Source organism: Diorhabda sublineata, chromosome 6 (genome assembly GCF_026230105.1).
Source record: "Diorhabda sublineata isolate icDioSubl1.1 chromosome 6, icDioSubl1.1, whole genome shotgun sequence".
In the NCBI taxonomy this organism is placed as follows: domain Eukaryota; kingdom Metazoa; phylum Arthropoda; class Insecta; order Coleoptera; family Chrysomelidae; genus Diorhabda; species Diorhabda sublineata.
Window position 1 is genome coordinate 35,322,032 of NC_079479.1, and position 16,447 is coordinate 35,338,478.

The window sequence follows — 16,447 nt, forward strand, 5'->3', positions numbered from 1 at the left end:
GAGAATACCGAATATAAATTAGGAACATAGAGCAATTTGAAAGTATACATTTGACATTCGACAAATAAAATTTCAATTTATAGGCAACTTTAAGCGAGGTCATTTCAAGTGAGCATATTGTCGTTGTATACAAGGATTTTGTTTCATTTCTGTATACAGAAATAATTGTTCTGAGATTTTTTTATAAACAAAAATTCAATTTAAAACACCACCACTAATAATAGTTTTAATGTAAATAACGCAACGTTAGTTGCCAAAGTTAATATAGTGGTTGTGACGTCACGTTAAGATGATCAGATTAAATTAGACAAATGACATTTATATAGCAGTTTTTAAGCGTTGATATTTGATTGATCGGTGGATTAGCCGCTATTAATTTAATATCCATTAAAAATCTCCTAATTTAGTAAAATGGACCTTGAAGAGGTGTTTATAGTTAAAAATAACCCAGGACAAGGTTGTAAATAAGTTGTTTGTTGTGGTTTTGCGGTGTGTTTATTTGTTATAAAAAGGTATTTCAATAAATAAACAATGTTACATTCAGTCTCACCTTTATTTAGGAATTTTCAGTATTTAACTGTTAGTTTCAGAAGTATTCCAAATCTATTTCGCTACAAAATGAGCTGTAAGTAAAATTATCTATTGTTGAGGATAGCTCATTTTGCCAATTTAAATATATAAAATAATAATTTCTCTTTATTAATTAATTATATTGTAGCTATACTTTTGGAATAAATAAAATCGACAATTTTTCGTAACTTACAATATTTTTTTACACTTTCTTTCCATGATTACAGCGTCAGACGATTACGTTGAAGACGTAGTTTGTAAAGTAAGTGATTTAGAAGAAAACAAACTGAAAACATTTCAGTTACAAGATGAAGGTGAAGTGTTGCTTGTAAAACAAAATAACATTATAAGTGCTTTAGGTTCTAAATGTACCCATTACGGAGCTCCGCTTGTAAATGGAGCTATTGGTAATGGAAGAGTTAGGTGTCCATGGCATGGAGCTTGCTTTAATTTATCAAATGGAGACATTGAAGAATATCCAGGTGTTTATTTATATAATATAACATAAAATATTTGAATTTATATTTTATTAAATTATTAAAGGTCTTGATTCACTCCCTTACTATAAAGTAACTATTGAAGGCGATAATGTTAAAGTCAGGGCTAAAAAAGATGATTTACTCACTAATAAAAGGATAAAACACATGGTAGGGAAATGTCAGTTTGATAAAAGTTCTATTGTCATCGTTGGTGGCGGTCCAGCTGCTGCTACTTGTGCGGAAACTCTTAGACAAGAAGATTATGAAGGAGATATCACTATGATATGTAAAGAAAATTATCTGCCTTATGACAGAGTAAGTACAATATCAATTCAATAACATAATTCCATTTATTCAACTACTGTTGATAATTATTCACTCAAATTATCAATTTCTATAATATTTACAGGTTTAAGGTGGTTTTATAAACTTTCTGTTTCATTTCTTTTATTATTTGATATGATTCTCATAAAATTGGTGTTTTGGACCCATATATATCTCTTTTTAACTCCTTTTTGTTTATTGAAAGAGCTTTTTAGTACCGGTTGGTAGAATGAGTTAGGTTTCTGATTTCTTCTTGGAAAAAGGTTCCGAGACTAATAGGTCCGCGAGTTTTATTCTAGGGTCATATATTCCTGACTTAATTGTTCGTTTTTAATTTTGGAGCCAACAGTGTAGAATATGAAGGAGCTTGAATGAAATTACTTCAATATAAAAAGAATTGGATTAATCGATTCTCGTTGTTGAAATATTTATTTTAGGTGAGACTCAGCAAACAAATCGGTTTAAATATAGATACGGCTTTGCTTAGAAACGAAGATTTCTATCAAAAATATAATATAAACGTAGTAAAAGGTATAGATGCCACCTCTGTTGACACTGTTAATAAAACAGTAACTTTAAGAAACAATTCCTGTCTTGGTTACAATAAATTATTCATCGCAACTGGTAATAAAGCTAGAAGACCCTGTATTCCTGGAGCTCATTTAGAAAACGTTCTCGTTTTACGAAGCTATGAGGATTCGAAGTAAGTATTAGATTTATATTTGACCATTTTGTTGATGCAAAAGGGGTTTGAAAATAGTTTTCGATTCTTTTAGAAGGATTTGAAACAATTTTAATTGTTTGGGAGTATCATAAATTATTTTTCAGAGAATCTGTTATTAATTCTTAAAAAAAGAATCAGAAAAAGTTTGATAATGATAATTGAGACATAAAAATACAGATGCATGAATTTAAATTGATTTATGGTGCGAATATAAAAACCCCACTGGTCGATGTTAGTCCTAATAGATGTTTTACCATTTTCCTTTTATTAGGAAGACCATGAAGAATAGTAGTCCATGTTATTGTATGGTCTAAGCAAGGTATTCAGTGGGTAGCTAATGGAAGTTTAAGGGTTTTACTTGTGATTTGCACGGAATCATAGTTTTGGGTTAAAATTGTCCCAGCAGCAAAAGTATCTTCCATTTCGGAAACTTCTGCCTTTAAGCCATTTCTAAGAGTTGAATTATGTAGATGTGATCTATTAACGATCTTCCTGCTGTTAATTCAGCCTGGTGTCACATAATTTGGGATCTTTGTATCCTTGTTGCCCTTCTTTAGGTATGTTTTTCACTCTCTGGAACAGATAGTAGTAGTTTTTTCGTATCCGCATTAGAATAATTTGTATCATCAGGATAAAACTACCAATCGGGCAGTATGAATTTTGTTTTACTGTTATTTATGATCTCCAAACATTTTTTTACTTTAAAATATTTTGGTAGCTACATTTTTATCATATTTCCAAAAGTTTGAGGATTTGTCAAGTCTCTCGTGGATCCTTGGAGGTTCCCTTTGACCGCTTTGTGAATAAATAGTTTAAATAATTACAAATATTTTTTTATGTACATTATTATATTGTTTACTTGGATTTAGTATGTTATTTAATACATGGGAGTAAAGACAAAAATTTGAGATTTCATTTGAATTAATTTAGGTATTAATTAGTTGGAATTTTTTACAAATTTCATCTATGATTGCAGTATCCAGGTGTAATTCGAATATTTTTCTTTCTAAATTCAATACAAAAATTATAATTTGAATCATTACTTTATTTCAATATATTTTGTAGCTTTTAACTTGTTTTACAGTAAAAAATGTCATATTTTTCACATTCCTACTTATTTATATATGAATATTTATTTGAAAATACCTTTAAATTATTATTAACCGCTTGTTTAAACTTCCTGTCAGTAATTTGGTTTATATTTTGATATAATAATTTGTGGTTATCAAATTAGTAAACAAAATATACAAATCTAATATACGGTATGATTCAAATAAAATTTGTTTTTCAATAGACCTAATTGAAGGTTAAATGAGGTCAATTTTGGATTGGAAATTGAAAATATTGCATAAAACAGTAAATTTGCTATTAGAAATAAGCAACTATGTTTTGAAATAGGCTCAAATTCATATAAAAACCTACAATACTTGATGATACCATAGTTATAACACGATTATTTTTGTTAGATTAGCTAAATCCTCGTTATCCACAGAAAAAGAAATGGTAATAATAGGTAGCAGCTTCATAGCCATGGAAGTTGCCGATTATTGTAAAGATAAAGTGAAAAAATTAACGGTTATAATGAGAGATGAAGTACCTTTTAAACCGGTTCTTGGACCGAGAATAGGAGAAGCAATTTTGAATTTGTTCAAAAAGAACGGAATCAATTTTATTGCTAAAATGGGAGTAGATGCAATAAACGGCAAAGATAAGGTCGAAAGTGTTAAATTACATGATGGTAAGTTAACACAATTGGGTCTTTTGATATTTAGAATAAGTACAAAGAAAACTTTGATGTATAGTACAAATTTGTGTGGATTGAACAGTTACATACTTTCATTGATTGATAGTTGGCATTATTTCATCTACTAATACCCTAACACGAAGAAAAATTCAAGGAAATACTAAAAAAATCATTTTCTGTGCTTGATTTTCAAACTCTGCATTGTTCTTATTGATTGAATTCAATCGGGTTTTGTGACAATTCCCACGTGTTTAAGGTACGATAATGCCTGCTGATTTGGTACTATTGGGAACGGGCAGTAACACAGATACTGCCTTTTTGAAAAATTCCGGTATACAGTTACAAGAAAACGGTACTATTGAAACTGACGAATACCTGCAGAGTAATGTTCAAGATGTTTATATTGGAGGTGATATTGCTTTAGCTCCTGTATGGAGCAGTGGTAATAAAAAAGCGGCGATAGGACATTTCGGTTTGGCGCATTATCACGGGAAAATAGCCGCGTTGAATATGGCCGGAAAAAGAACGAAATTGAAAACGGTGCCGTACTTTTGGACTAAATTGGGCCCGTTAAGTATAAGGTAAGTGACTAGATTTATTGTTCATTGGTCTAACGTTGATTATTTAGCGAGTATTGCTGTGAATTTTAAAGTATAAAACAATTAGGTTATGTTGATGTTCGATATACTTGAAACATTTATAATTTCAGTTAATATGTATATATTTGACAAATGTATATAAAAAAAGGTCTACTGACCTTAAATGATGCCTTTTGTTAAAATATTTCATTTATTTCGTTCGATTTTCATTCATACTTTCAACAGTTTTGTTTGAGGTTTTTATCAGCAAATAATGATATTAATTGTGATTTTACACACTACAAATAAGATAATTAGGATTATTTTGCACTAAATTGTATTAAATGAACATTAAACAATTAATAATACATACGGAATTGAACAGAGCCGTAATTATAAATTTCTTACAAACAAAATGACATATATCGAAGTGTCAACTGTCAACTGACGATCATAGATCTACATTCCGAGAAAACGAGATATTGAAACTTGAACTTTGTATAATATCTAATTAAATTTTTGTATTATTAGTGATATTTAATTATATTATCTAAATTAACAGTCGAAATTTAATATTTAATAAAAAATTTATTCAAACAAAGCAATAAATCATTACGAGTAACGTGATTTGAAATGTTGGCCATATTATAGTGGTGAACAAACAAAAACTTTATTTCATTTGTGAGTAGAAAATCGATTGTTTCGAAGGCTTTTTTGATTTTTGGGCAAAAACAAAAGAAAATAAATCACTAATATATTCATAATTTGAATATAAATAACGCAAAATTTCTTCGCCATGTCAATGTGGTGACAGGTTGTGACGTCATCCCTATATAATTTTGTGAGCAGACTGATCCGTTCGAGATTATACAAAACGAATATGATACCGATCACTTGAATATGGGTGTTTTTCAATATTCACCAAAACCGTAGAAATAGTAAAACTGGACTGCACGATTCGTACAATTTCTATATTGACATGTGTCAGATTTAGAAAGAAATAGCGTATAGCAGTTAAATGAGTACGATTCAGTTCTAGCATTTGTCTTTCTTTATATCTCGTTCTAGTATTGGAAGCAAGAATATTCACTTCAATGAAAAAAATCTCTCAAAACAATCAATCATTATACACCGATGAAATAAAAACTTTGTTCACAACAACAATATGACTGACGTTTCAAATCGCGTTACTCATATTTATGGCGCGAAATTTGAACTTTAATTTACGATCGCCCTATATATAAATGATTTATACAAATCTAATAGCATATTTCAACATTTCCAATTACGTAGATACTGCGGACATGGAACTTTCGACGATATCATATACACTGGAAATGTTGAGGAATTGAAATTTGTAGCGTTTTATTTGAAAGACGACGTCGTCGTAGCTATTAGTTCTTGTGGAATGGATCCGTACGTTTCGCAATTCGCCGAACTTTTAGCAAAAGGAAGAAGATTACATAGAAGCGATTTGCGCGGTGATGATCCGTTGAAATGGGCTAAATAATAAATCATCGTTTATCTACTTCTTCGTAGTACAACTAGGACGACAAAAATCTCGAAATTTTTTTCTATTTAATTATATAACTAAAAGATCTGTTCAGTAATTGAAGGTTCACTACTTTTGAAAATAACTGTATCTTCATAAATCCATGTACTAATCACTTATTTACACGTTTTTTAGTTAATTTTCTGCATTTAAAAACATTTTTTGTTATTTAAATAATTTTTTTATGAATTTTAACTATTTTTATATTATATATTAACCCTCGTCATTTTTTTCCCAAAAAATATTTCCCCCGTGTATACTTGCATTTATTCAACGAGATTCTATCATTTGTTAAATTACGCAGTTTAAATAGAAACATATTAAAAAAATTATAGAAAAGTGTGTTTTATTTAACCAAAATCCCATAAAAGTAAATTTTAATAAAAATAACGTATTTTTCTTTTTAGAATTTATTAGGTAAAGAACAATTTTTCACCATACATACTATTTATACTAAATAATTTATTATTCTCTATTTTTTGCCAGTGATAATTCTATACAAAGTTTCAAAGGACATACCCACTCCGACAAGTGTCAATAATGCCGTGAACTGATACAAGAGTTTGTCTCCAAGACCTGCTTTCAAGTGAACTGGTACCCCATCATCAACCTGTAACCAAATAAAACGATCAAATAAATTAAAATTGGATTTATATTCACGCGAATCCAATTTTCAAGTACCTTATATGCAAATATTTACCTGGAGTTTCTTTTGAAGTTCCTTGAGTCGCGCAGTTCTTGGTCCAACTTCGGTGGAAGCATTTCTCACAACTTGGTTACTAATAGCCCGGCTTAAAGCCCATACTTGCTACAAAAAAAAGACAACGTAAAACTATACTGATGGTTACGTAAAGATAGGTGTTGTGAGGTTAACTGAATGAATATTTTTAAATTACTCTTGTATTCAATCACACCTGCCGTACGGATATTTTCTACAACTCACCCTTGCATGATTCATTTTAATATTCTTTTATTACTTAATAAAAGTAATATATTTTTTATACGACAATCTTCGTATTACGATTGACAATTGACAAGCCTTATTCTTCTAGTCACTTATTGTCAGATAAAAGGTACGTTCCACTAAGCACCCTCGATCTTTCCCGTTCCACTTAGTCCAGAGCGTTATAATCGAAAACTCAAATAGAATGGTAGCTCCGTAAACGCTTAGTCGAATACACCATTATTATCGTATAAAATCGTAGACCAAGGACTCTTGACGCTCTTATATATAACGCTGCACCAATTTAAGATGGCGCTTCAGTTGAAATGATACCACGTGATCTCTTTTGAAGTTCTAAGCCCGCGTCGAGTGTCAACCATATCCTAGTGTCAACATGAAATCGCCCCTTAATTTGTTGATGTGACTTCTATTTAAAAGTTATTATTTACTATCGTGATGTTATTTTTGTAATAATGGTTTCTAAATAAGTGTATCAACGTTACCGAAAAAATATTTTCTATATCCAAAATGGCCAACGTTATTGAAATCCCTTTACGGGATACAGACGAGGTAAATTAATGTTTTATTTGTATAATTTGGAAATAAATGTTGTTATTTTAGGTAATAGAATTATATTCTGATCAACTACCAGAAGGAGATGAAGTTCTCGGTATATTACGACAAGAAAAAACTCAATTATCAGTTTGGGTTAATCTTGCTGTAAGTTAAATCCATATGTTTTGATATACTTATATAACAAAATTTTATTATTTCAGCTGGAATATTACAAACAAGGGAAAATCGATGAATTTATTAAAATACTGGAATCCTCGAGAACGGATGCAAACATTAATTACAGAGATTATGAGAAGGATCAAATGCGTGCACTTGATATGCTTGCAGCATATTACGTGCAAAAAGCCAATAAAGAAAAAAATAAAGATAAAAGACGAGAATTATTTACTAAAGCGACCCTATTGTATACAACTGCTGATAAAATTATTATGTACGATCAGGTATGTAATCAATTTTTTCAACTTTATATACAAACTTTTTATTATGAAGTTCCCGTGTTTGTTTGGTTTTTCTAGAACCATTTGCTGGGAAGAGCATACTTCTGTCTTTTAGAAGGAGATAAAATGGAGCAGGCAGATGCTCAATTTAATTTTGTATTAAATCAATCTCAAAATAATATCCCATCTTTACTTGGTAAAGCTTGTATAGCTTATAACAGGAAGGATTATCGTGCTGCTCTAGCTTTTTACAAAAAAGCACTTCGTACTAATCCTAATTGTCCTGCTGCAGTTCGATTAGGTAATTAATTAGTTTTAAACAGTATTAAACAATTCGAATCACTTGTAATTTGAATTCAAGGTATGGGCCATTGTTTTATAAAACTTAACAATCCTGATAAAGCTAGATTAGCTTTCGAAAGGGCGTTGGAGCTGGATCCGAAGTGCGTGGGTGCTTTAGTAGGCCTAGCAATTTTGAAGTTGAATTTACAACAACCTGAATCAATTAGGACTGGTGTACAGATGCTATCAAAAGCTTACACTATTGATTCTTCTGATCCAATGGTTTTAAATCACTTGGCTAATCATTTCTTTTTTAAAAAGGTAAATACTTTCTTTTAATATCATTTTCCTTAATAAAAATTAAAGTAAATTAAAGTAGTTCTTTTGTATGGCAATTTAAGCTTGAAATATTACTATAACAGACATAATGGTAGTTGATTTGTATTAAAATTCAAGTTTTATTCATCTTGCAGAATATTGTTTTTATAACAAACATTACAGTAGTTCTTTTGCACCACAATTCAAGTTTTAAATATTCTGTAATCTATCATTTATATAACAAACATGATAGTAGTTCATTTGTACTATGATTTTAGTTTTCAACATTTTGTAATTTATTGTTTTTATAATAGACATTACAGTAGTTCTTTTGTACCACAATTGAAGATAAGTAATGATAGCTAAAAGTTGTTGTCTTTTTTTTGAAAATATTTTATAGGATTATAGTAAAGTACAACATTTAGCACTACATGCTTTCCATAATACGGAAAACGAGGCGATGAGAGCTGAAAGTTGTTATCAACTGGCTCGTTCGTTTCAAGTTCAAGGAGATTATGATCAGGCTTTCCAATATTATTATCAAGCCACTCAATTTTCTCCAGCTTCCTTTGTTCTTCCACATTTCGGTCTCGGACAAATGTATATTTATAGAGGAGACACTGAAAATGTGAGTATTCACCATAATTTTATATAATTTCTATTAATCATAACAATTTTGACAATATTAAAAACATTTTTATCTTCAACTTAAAACTTACATTATCTGTAGTGCAAAAAGTGTGTATACCATTAACCGGTGGTTCTAGAAATTCTAATTTTCAGGCAGCTCAGTGTTTTGAAAAAGTTTTGAAAGCCCAACCGGGTAACTACGAAACAATGAAAATATTGGGATCACTCTATGCGAGCTCAAGTTCACAATCGAAAAGAGATATTGCAAAAGTTCATTTGAAAAAAGTAACTGATCAATTTCCTGATGATATCGAAGCTTGGATCGAATTGGCTCAGATATTGGAACAGAGTGACCTGCAGGCTTCACTGAACGCTTACGAAATGGCGATGCAACTATTAAGAAAGAATGTACAGACGGAAATACCCGTAGAAATATTAAATAATGTAGGAGCTTTACAGTTCAGGTAAATTTCAACTGTTGATATCAAATAAATTGATCCAATTTAATTTTTTTAATTTCGATAGGCTTAATAATCTTGAGGAAGCGAAGAAAAATATTGAGGAAGCCATTAGTAGGGCTAAATTGGAAGCTGCACATGATCCCCAATATTATAATTCCGTTTCAGTTACCATGACTTACAATCTAGCTAGATTAAACGAAGCTATGTGTCTTTTCGATAAAGCTGAAAAATTATACAAAGATATACTGAAAGAACATCCGAATTATGTCGATTGTTATTTGAGGTTAGGTAAGTATTGTTTATATAAACATTTAGAGATAAAAGTAGTTCTTTTGTACTGCAAATTCATTTCTCAACATTTTGCAGTTTATCCTTTTTATAACAAACAATAAAGTAGTTCATTTGTACCACAATTAAAGTTTTAATCATTAGAAAGTTTATAATTTCTATAACAAAGATAATAGTAGTTCATTTGTACTATAATTTGAGTTTTAAACATTATGCAGTTCATTGTTTCTCTAATGAACATTACAGTAGTTCTTTTGGGACATAAAAACATTCTGTAGTCAATCATTCCCATAAAAAACATATTAGTAGCTCATTTGTACCATAATTGAAGTTTTAAATATACAGTTTATAGTTCCTATAACATTCTTAATAGTAGTTCATTTGTACCACAATTCATGCTTCACTCATTTTGCAGCTTATTCTTCTTATAACAAACATTACAGTAGTTCTTTTGTACCACAATTCAAGTTTTAAACATTCTGCAGTTTAATGTTCCTATAACGAACGTATTAGTAGTTCATTTGTACAATAATTCAAGTTTTAAACATCTTGCTGTTCATTGTATCTAAAGAAAACTTTATAGTAGTTCTTTTGCACCACAATTGAAGCTTTAAACATTCTGTAGTCAATCATACCCATTAAAAACATAGTAGTAGTTCATTTGTACTAAAGTTTTAAACATTCCACAGTTTATATTTTTCATAACAAACATAATAGTAGTTCAATTATACTATAATTCAAGTTTTAAACATGTTTCAGCTTGTTCTTGTTATAACAAACATTACAGTAGTTCTTTTGTATTGTAATTTAAGTTCCAACCAAATAACAGTTTATTGGTCTTGTAAAGGATATAATAGTAGTTCATTTGTACCACAAGTAAAGTTTTAATCATTCTAAAGTTTCTAGTTTCTATAACGAAGATAATAGTAGTTCAATTGTACAATAATTTAAGTTTTCAACATCTTGCTGTTCATTGTTTCTAAAGAAAACTTTATAGTAGTTCTTTTGCACCACAATTGAAGCTTTAAACATTCTGTAGTCAATCATACCCATAAAAAACATAGTAGTAGTTCATTTGTACTAAAGTTTGAAACATTCCACAGTTTATATTTTTCATAACAAATATAATAGTAGTTCAATTATACTATAATTCAAGTTTTAAACATGTTTCAGCTTGTTCTTGTTATAACAAACATTACAGTAGTTCTTTTGTATTGTAATTTAAGTTCCAACCAAATAACAGTTTATTGGTCTTGTAAAGGATATAATAGTAGTTCATTTGTACCACAAGTAAAGTTTTAATCATTCTAAAGTTTCTAGTTTCTATAACGAAGATAATAGTAGTTCAATTGTACAATAATTTAAGTTTTCAACATCTTGCTGTTCATTGTTTCTAAAGAAAACTTTATAGTAGTTCTTTTGCACCACAATTGAAGCTTTAAACATTCTGTAGTCAATCATACCCATAAAAAACATAGTAGTAGTTCATTTGTACTAAAGTTTGAAACATTCCACAGTTTATATTTTTCATAACAAATATAATAGTAGTTCAATTATACTATAATTCAAGTTTTAAACATGTTTCAGCTTGTTCTTGTTATAACAAACATTACAGTAGTTCTTTTGTATTGTAATTTAAGTTCCAACCAAATAACAGTTTATTGGTCTTGTAAAGGATATAATAGTAGTTCATTTGTACCACAAGTAAAGTTTTAATCATTCTAAAGTTTCTAGTTTCTATAACGAAGATAATAGTAGTTCAATTGTACAATAATTTAAGTTTTCAACATCTTGCTGTTCATTGTTTCTAAAGAAAACTTTATAGTAGTTCTTTTGCACCACAATTGAAGCTTTAAACATTCTGTAGTCAATCATACCCATTAAAAACATAGTAGTAGTTCATTTGTACTAAAGTTTGAAACATTCCACAGTTTATATTTTTCATAACAAACATAATAGTAGTTCAATTATACTATAATTCAAGTTTTAAACATGTTTCAGCTTGTTCTTGTTATAACAAACATTACAGTAGTTCTTTTGTATTGTAATTTAAGTTCCAACCAAATAACAGTTTATTGGTCTTGTAAAGGATATAATAGTAGTTCATTTGTACCACAAGTAAAGTTTTAATCATTCTAAAGTTTCTAGTTTCTATAACGAAGATAATAGTAGTTCATTTGTACAATAATTCAAGTTTTAAACATCTTGCTGTTCATTGTTTCTAAAGAAAACTTTATAGTAGTTCTTTTGCACCACAATTGAAGCTTTAAACATTCTGTAGTCAATCATACCCATAAAAAACATAGTAGTAGTTCATTTGTACTAAAGTTTGAAACATTCCACAGTTTATATTTTTCATAACAAATATAATAGTAGTTCAATTATACTATAATTCAAGTTTTAAACATGTTTCAGCTTGTTCTTGTTATAACAAACATTACAGTAGTTCTTTTGTATTGTAATTTAAGTTCCAACCAAATAACAGTTTATTGGTCTTGTAAAGGATATAATAGTAGTTCATTTGTACCACAAGTAAAGTTTTAATCATTCTAAAGTTTCTAGTTTCTATAACGAAGATAATAGTAGTTCAATTGTACAATAATTTAAGTTTTCAACATCTTGCTGTTCATTGTTTCTAAAGAAAACTTTATAGTAGTTCTTTTGCACCACAATTGAAGCTTTAAACATTCTGTAGTCAATCATACCCATAAAAAACATAGTAGTAGTTCATTTGTACTAAAGTTTGAAACATTCCACAGTTTATATTTTTCATAACAAATATAATAGTAGTTCAATTATACTATAATTCAAGTTTTAAACATGTTTCAGCTTGTTCTTGTTATAACAAACATTACAGTAGTTCTTTTGTATTGTAATTTAAGTTCCAACCAAATAACAGTTTATTGGTCTTGTAAAGGATATAATAGTAGTTCATTTGTACCACAAGTAAAGTTTTAATCATTCTAAAGTTTCTAGTTTCTATAACGAAGATAATAGTAGTTCAATTGTACAATAATTTAAGTTTTCAACATCTTGCTGTTCATTGTTTCTAAAGAAAACTTTATAGTAGTTCTTTTGCACCACAATTGAAGCTTTAAACATTCTGTAGTCAATCATACCCATAAAAAACATAGTAGTAGTTCATTTGTACTAAAGTTTGAAACATTCCACAGTTTATATTTTTCATAACAAATATAATAGTAGTTCAATTATACTATAATTCAAGTTTTAAACATGTTTCAGCTTGTTCTTGTTATAACAAACATTACAGTAGTTCTTTTGTATTGTAATTTAAGTTCCAACCAAATAACAGTTTATTGGTCTTGTAAAGGATATAATAGTAGTTCATTTGTACCACAAGTAAAGTTTTAATCATTCTAAAGTTTCTAATTTCTATAACGAAGATAATAGTAGTTCAATTGTACAATAATTTAAGTTTTCAACATCTTGCTGTTCATTGTATCTAAAGAAAACTTTATAGTAGTTCTTTTGCACCACAATTGAAGCTTTAAACATTCTGTAGTCAATCATACCCATTAAAAACATAGTAGTAGTTCATTTGTACTAAAGTTTGAAACATTCCACAGTTTATATTTTTCATAACAAACATAATAGTAGTTCAATTGTACTATAATTCAAGTTTTAAACATTCTGCAGTTTAATGTTCCTATAACAAACATAATAGTAGTTCAATTGTACTATAATTCAAGTTTCAAACATCTTTCAGCTTGTTCTTGTTATAACAAATATTACATTAGTTCTTTTGTACTATAATTTAAGTCCTAACCAAATAACAGTTTATTGGTCTTGTAAAGGATATAATAGTAGTTCTTTTGTACCATAAATTGATTTGGCAATCCATTATTCTTATAATGAACAAATCGGTAGTTAATTTGTACCACTTTTTTGATATTTTTTTCTTTATTTAGGCTGTATGGCAAGAGATAAAGGTCATTTCTACGACGCTTCCGATTGGTTCAAAGAAGCCCTAAGAATAGATACCGAACACCCCGATGCTTGGTCCCTATTGGGAAACTTACATTTAGCCAAACAAGAATGGGGCCCCGGTCAGAAAAAATACGAAAGGATATTGAAAGTAAATAAATCATTTTATAATAGTACCTAATTTGTTTTTTTTTTCTAATTCGAAAATATTTTTTTTAGAACGCATCGACTTCCCAAGACTCATATTCCCTAATAGCGCTCGGTAACGTTTGGCTGCAAACCCTGCACCAGCCTAGTAAAGACACCGATAGAATCAAAAGACATCAAGACAGAGCTTTGAATTTATACAAACAAGTGCTGAAGATCGATCCGAAGAATATATTCGCCGCCAACGGCGTCGGGGCCGTTTTGGCCCACAAAAACGCAGTCAACGAAGCCAGAGACATTTTCGCTCAAGTCAGAGAAGCCACCGCTGACTTTTCAGACGTTTGGTTGAACATAGCCCATATCTACGTCGAACAAAAACAATTCGTAAGCGCTATCCAAATGGTAAACCATATTTTTTTAAATGGACAATCAAAAATAACAACGAAACGAATTTTTTTAGTACGAAAATTGTTTGAGGAAATTCTACAAGTACAACAACGTTGAAGTGTTGCAGTATCTCGCCCGGGCCTATTTCAAAGCTGCCAAATTTAAGGAAGCGAAAATGGTTTTGTTGAAAGCGAGAAGAGTTGCCCCTCAGGACACTATCCTTTTGTATAACATCGCGTTGGTGTTGCAAAGATTAGCAACCGTCATTCTAAAGGACGAAAAATCCGCCCTTGTGACCGTATTACAAGCCGTGCACGAATTAGGATTATCCTTAAAGTAAAAAAAATATTTATATATCCTTTTTTAACGAATTTAACCTAAAATTCGCCCAATTATTTTTAGGTATTTCAATTACCTCGTGGAATTGGCCGATAAACAAAAATACGACGTGGCCTTGGCGGAATTAGAGGCGAGACAGTGCAAAGATCTCTTGTCCCAAGCTCAATACCACGTAACCAGAGCGAAGAGGGTCGACGAAGAAGAAAGATTGATACGTAGGAAGCAAGAAGAAGAAAGGGCCGCTTTCAAGATGCGCCAAATGGAAGAACAGAAAAAACTGGCCGAATTCCAGAGACTCAATAAAGAACAGCTGCTACAGAAACGTCAGGAATACAAAGAAAAAACCAAAAACGCCATCATATTCCAAGATATGCCGGCCGAAAAGAAAACCAAGGGCAAGGGTGGACGTACCAAGGGCGATATTATCTCGGATTCGGGTAGCGATCAAGAGAACGGCGAAGGGCCGTCGCGCGATAAAAGAGAAAAGAAAGAACGAGGTCGCAAAAAACAACGGCCGGAAGGAGGTAAAAGTAAACGGGGAAGGAAACGTAAAGAACAAGAGGACGATTCCGACGGCAGCGATAAACCCAAAAGGAAATACAAAAAGAAGAAGGAACCCAAACAGAAACAAAAAGACGAAGGTCTCAGCGCCAAACAAAAAAGCAAAATCGTATCTAAAGCCACGATATCATCGAGCGACGAAGACAGCGATAATAATCTTAAAATCGCCAGCGATGAAGAGAGCGATAGAGACGGTGGAAAACGTAGAAGAAGAATATCGTCCGGATCAGATTCGGACGAATCTCGTGGACGATCTAATAGTAGATCGAGGTCGAGGAGTAGTTCAAGATCTCGTTCTAAATCAAAAAGTAAATCCAGATCACGTTCGAGATCTAAAAGTACGTCTAGATCACGTTCGAGGTCCAAAAGTAAATCTAGATCACGTTCGAGGTCTAAAAGCAGATCGAAATCACGTTCTAGATCTAAAAGTAGATCGAGATCACGTTCGAGGTCTAAAAGTAGATCGAAATCACGTTCTAGATCTAAAAGTAGATCGAGATCACGTTCGAGGTCTAAAAGTAGATCGAAATCACGTTCTAGATCTAAAAGTAGATCGAAATCAGGTTCTAGATCTAGAAGTAGATCGAGATCGCGTTCTAAAAGCGGTTCGAGGTCTAGATCCGGATCAAGGAGCGGTTCTGGATCTAGAAGTGGCTCAAAATCTCCTTAGATTTCATTATAATGCACGTTTCATTAATTTGTACATTTAGATGGTTGAATAAAGTTTTTTTTTCCGCCATTACCAGTTTCTTCATCTACTGCCAGTCGTTAAATACGTTCAAATAATCAGATTATGTTCTTTATCTAATCTAGATCGTGTTATACGATCTAAAAGTGTAGATTAGAACATAGTGGTTCCAAATGAAGTTGTACTGAATTTTAAGATCAAGTTAAACCACGTTCTAAGTCTAAAAGTAGGTGAAAATTAAGTTTTAAAAGTCTAGAACCAGATCTAGAAATGGTTCAAAATGAATTTAAGGTCTAACTGTACCTTAAGATCGCCTTCGAGGTCTAGAAGTATATCTAGGTCTAATAAAACATCTAATCACTTCGAGATTTAAAGTTTAACCATGTTATAAGTCTATAACCGCAATTCTAGATCTAAAAGTAGTTCAAGAAGTATATCTAGATCACGTTCAAGTACCAATAGAAGTTCGAAACG

General features: G+C 30.6%; 3 protein-coding genes across 3 annotated transcripts; 2 read left to right on the forward strand and 1 right to left on the reverse strand.

Moving 5' to 3' along the window:
• The first annotated feature begins 343 nt into the window (after positions 1 to 343).
• Positions 344 to 6,310, forward strand: LOC130445756 (apoptosis-inducing factor 3-like). Its single transcript, XM_056781605.1, has 7 exons — positions 344 to 625; positions 798 to 1,052; positions 1,114 to 1,364; positions 1,811 to 2,076; positions 3,564 to 3,835; positions 4,098 to 4,422; positions 5,713 to 6,310. Exons 1-7 carry the CDS (start codon positions 532 to 534, stop codon positions 5,927 to 5,929), a joined length of 1,680 nt encoding a protein of 559 aa, XP_056637583.1. The 5' UTR covers positions 344 to 531; the 3' UTR covers positions 5,930 to 6,310.
• A 55-nt stretch (positions 6,311 to 6,365) lies between these two features.
• On the reverse strand, positions 6,366 to 7,073 carry LOC130445757 (cytochrome c oxidase subunit 7A2, mitochondrial-like). The gene is made up of 3 exons (XM_056781606.1): positions 6,915 to 7,073; positions 6,672 to 6,779; positions 6,366 to 6,581 (listed from the first exon to the last, which is right to left on the reverse strand). The coding sequence occupies exons 1-3, from the start codon at positions 6,927 to 6,929 to the stop codon at positions 6,444 to 6,446; spliced, it is 261 nt and encodes an 86-aa protein (XP_056637584.1). The 5' UTR covers positions 6,930 to 7,073; the 3' UTR covers positions 6,366 to 6,443.
• Positions 7,074 to 7,245: 172 nt separating this feature from the next.
• On the forward strand, positions 7,246 to 16,024 carry LOC130445755 (RNA polymerase-associated protein CTR9 homolog). Its single transcript, XM_056781604.1, has 12 exons — positions 7,246 to 7,484; positions 7,536 to 7,634; positions 7,691 to 7,930; positions 8,006 to 8,228; positions 8,289 to 8,530; positions 8,928 to 9,155; positions 9,311 to 9,621; positions 9,683 to 9,906; positions 13,836 to 14,002; positions 14,071 to 14,400; positions 14,459 to 14,721; positions 14,788 to 16,024. Exons 1-12 carry the CDS (start codon positions 7,443 to 7,445, stop codon positions 15,953 to 15,955), a joined length of 3,537 nt encoding a protein of 1,178 aa, XP_056637582.1. The 5' UTR covers positions 7,246 to 7,442; the 3' UTR covers positions 15,956 to 16,024.
• Positions 16,025 to 16,447: the final 423 nt, after the last annotated feature.

Coding starts and splice junctions, on each gene's coding strand:
- LOC130445756 (XM_056781605.1), top strand. CDS start 532: ATGTTACATTCAGTCTCACCTTTATTTAGGAATTTTCAGTATTTAACT. Junction 3,836..4,097: donor AAGTGTTAAATTACATGATG/GTAAGTTAACAC, acceptor CACGTGTTTAAG/GTACGATAATGCCTGCTGAT. Junction 4,423..5,712: donor TTGGGCCCGTTAAGTATAAG/GTAAGTGACTAG, acceptor CCAATTACGTAG/ATACTGCGGACATGGAACTT.
- LOC130445757 (XM_056781606.1), bottom strand. Junction 6,582..6,671: donor AACTTCAAAAGAAACTCCAG/GTAAATATTTGC, acceptor ATTTGGTTACAG/GTTGATGATGGGGTACCAGT.
- LOC130445755 (XM_056781604.1), top strand. CDS start 7,443: ATGGCCAACGTTATTGAAATCCCTTTACGGGATACAGACGAG. Junction 7,635..7,690: donor CAGTTTGGGTTAATCTTGCT/GTAAGTTAAATC, acceptor TTATTATTTCAG/CTGGAATATTACAAACAAGG. Junction 7,931..8,005: donor AAATTATTATGTACGATCAG/GTATGTAATCAA, acceptor TGGTTTTTCTAG/AACCATTTGCTGGGAAGAGC.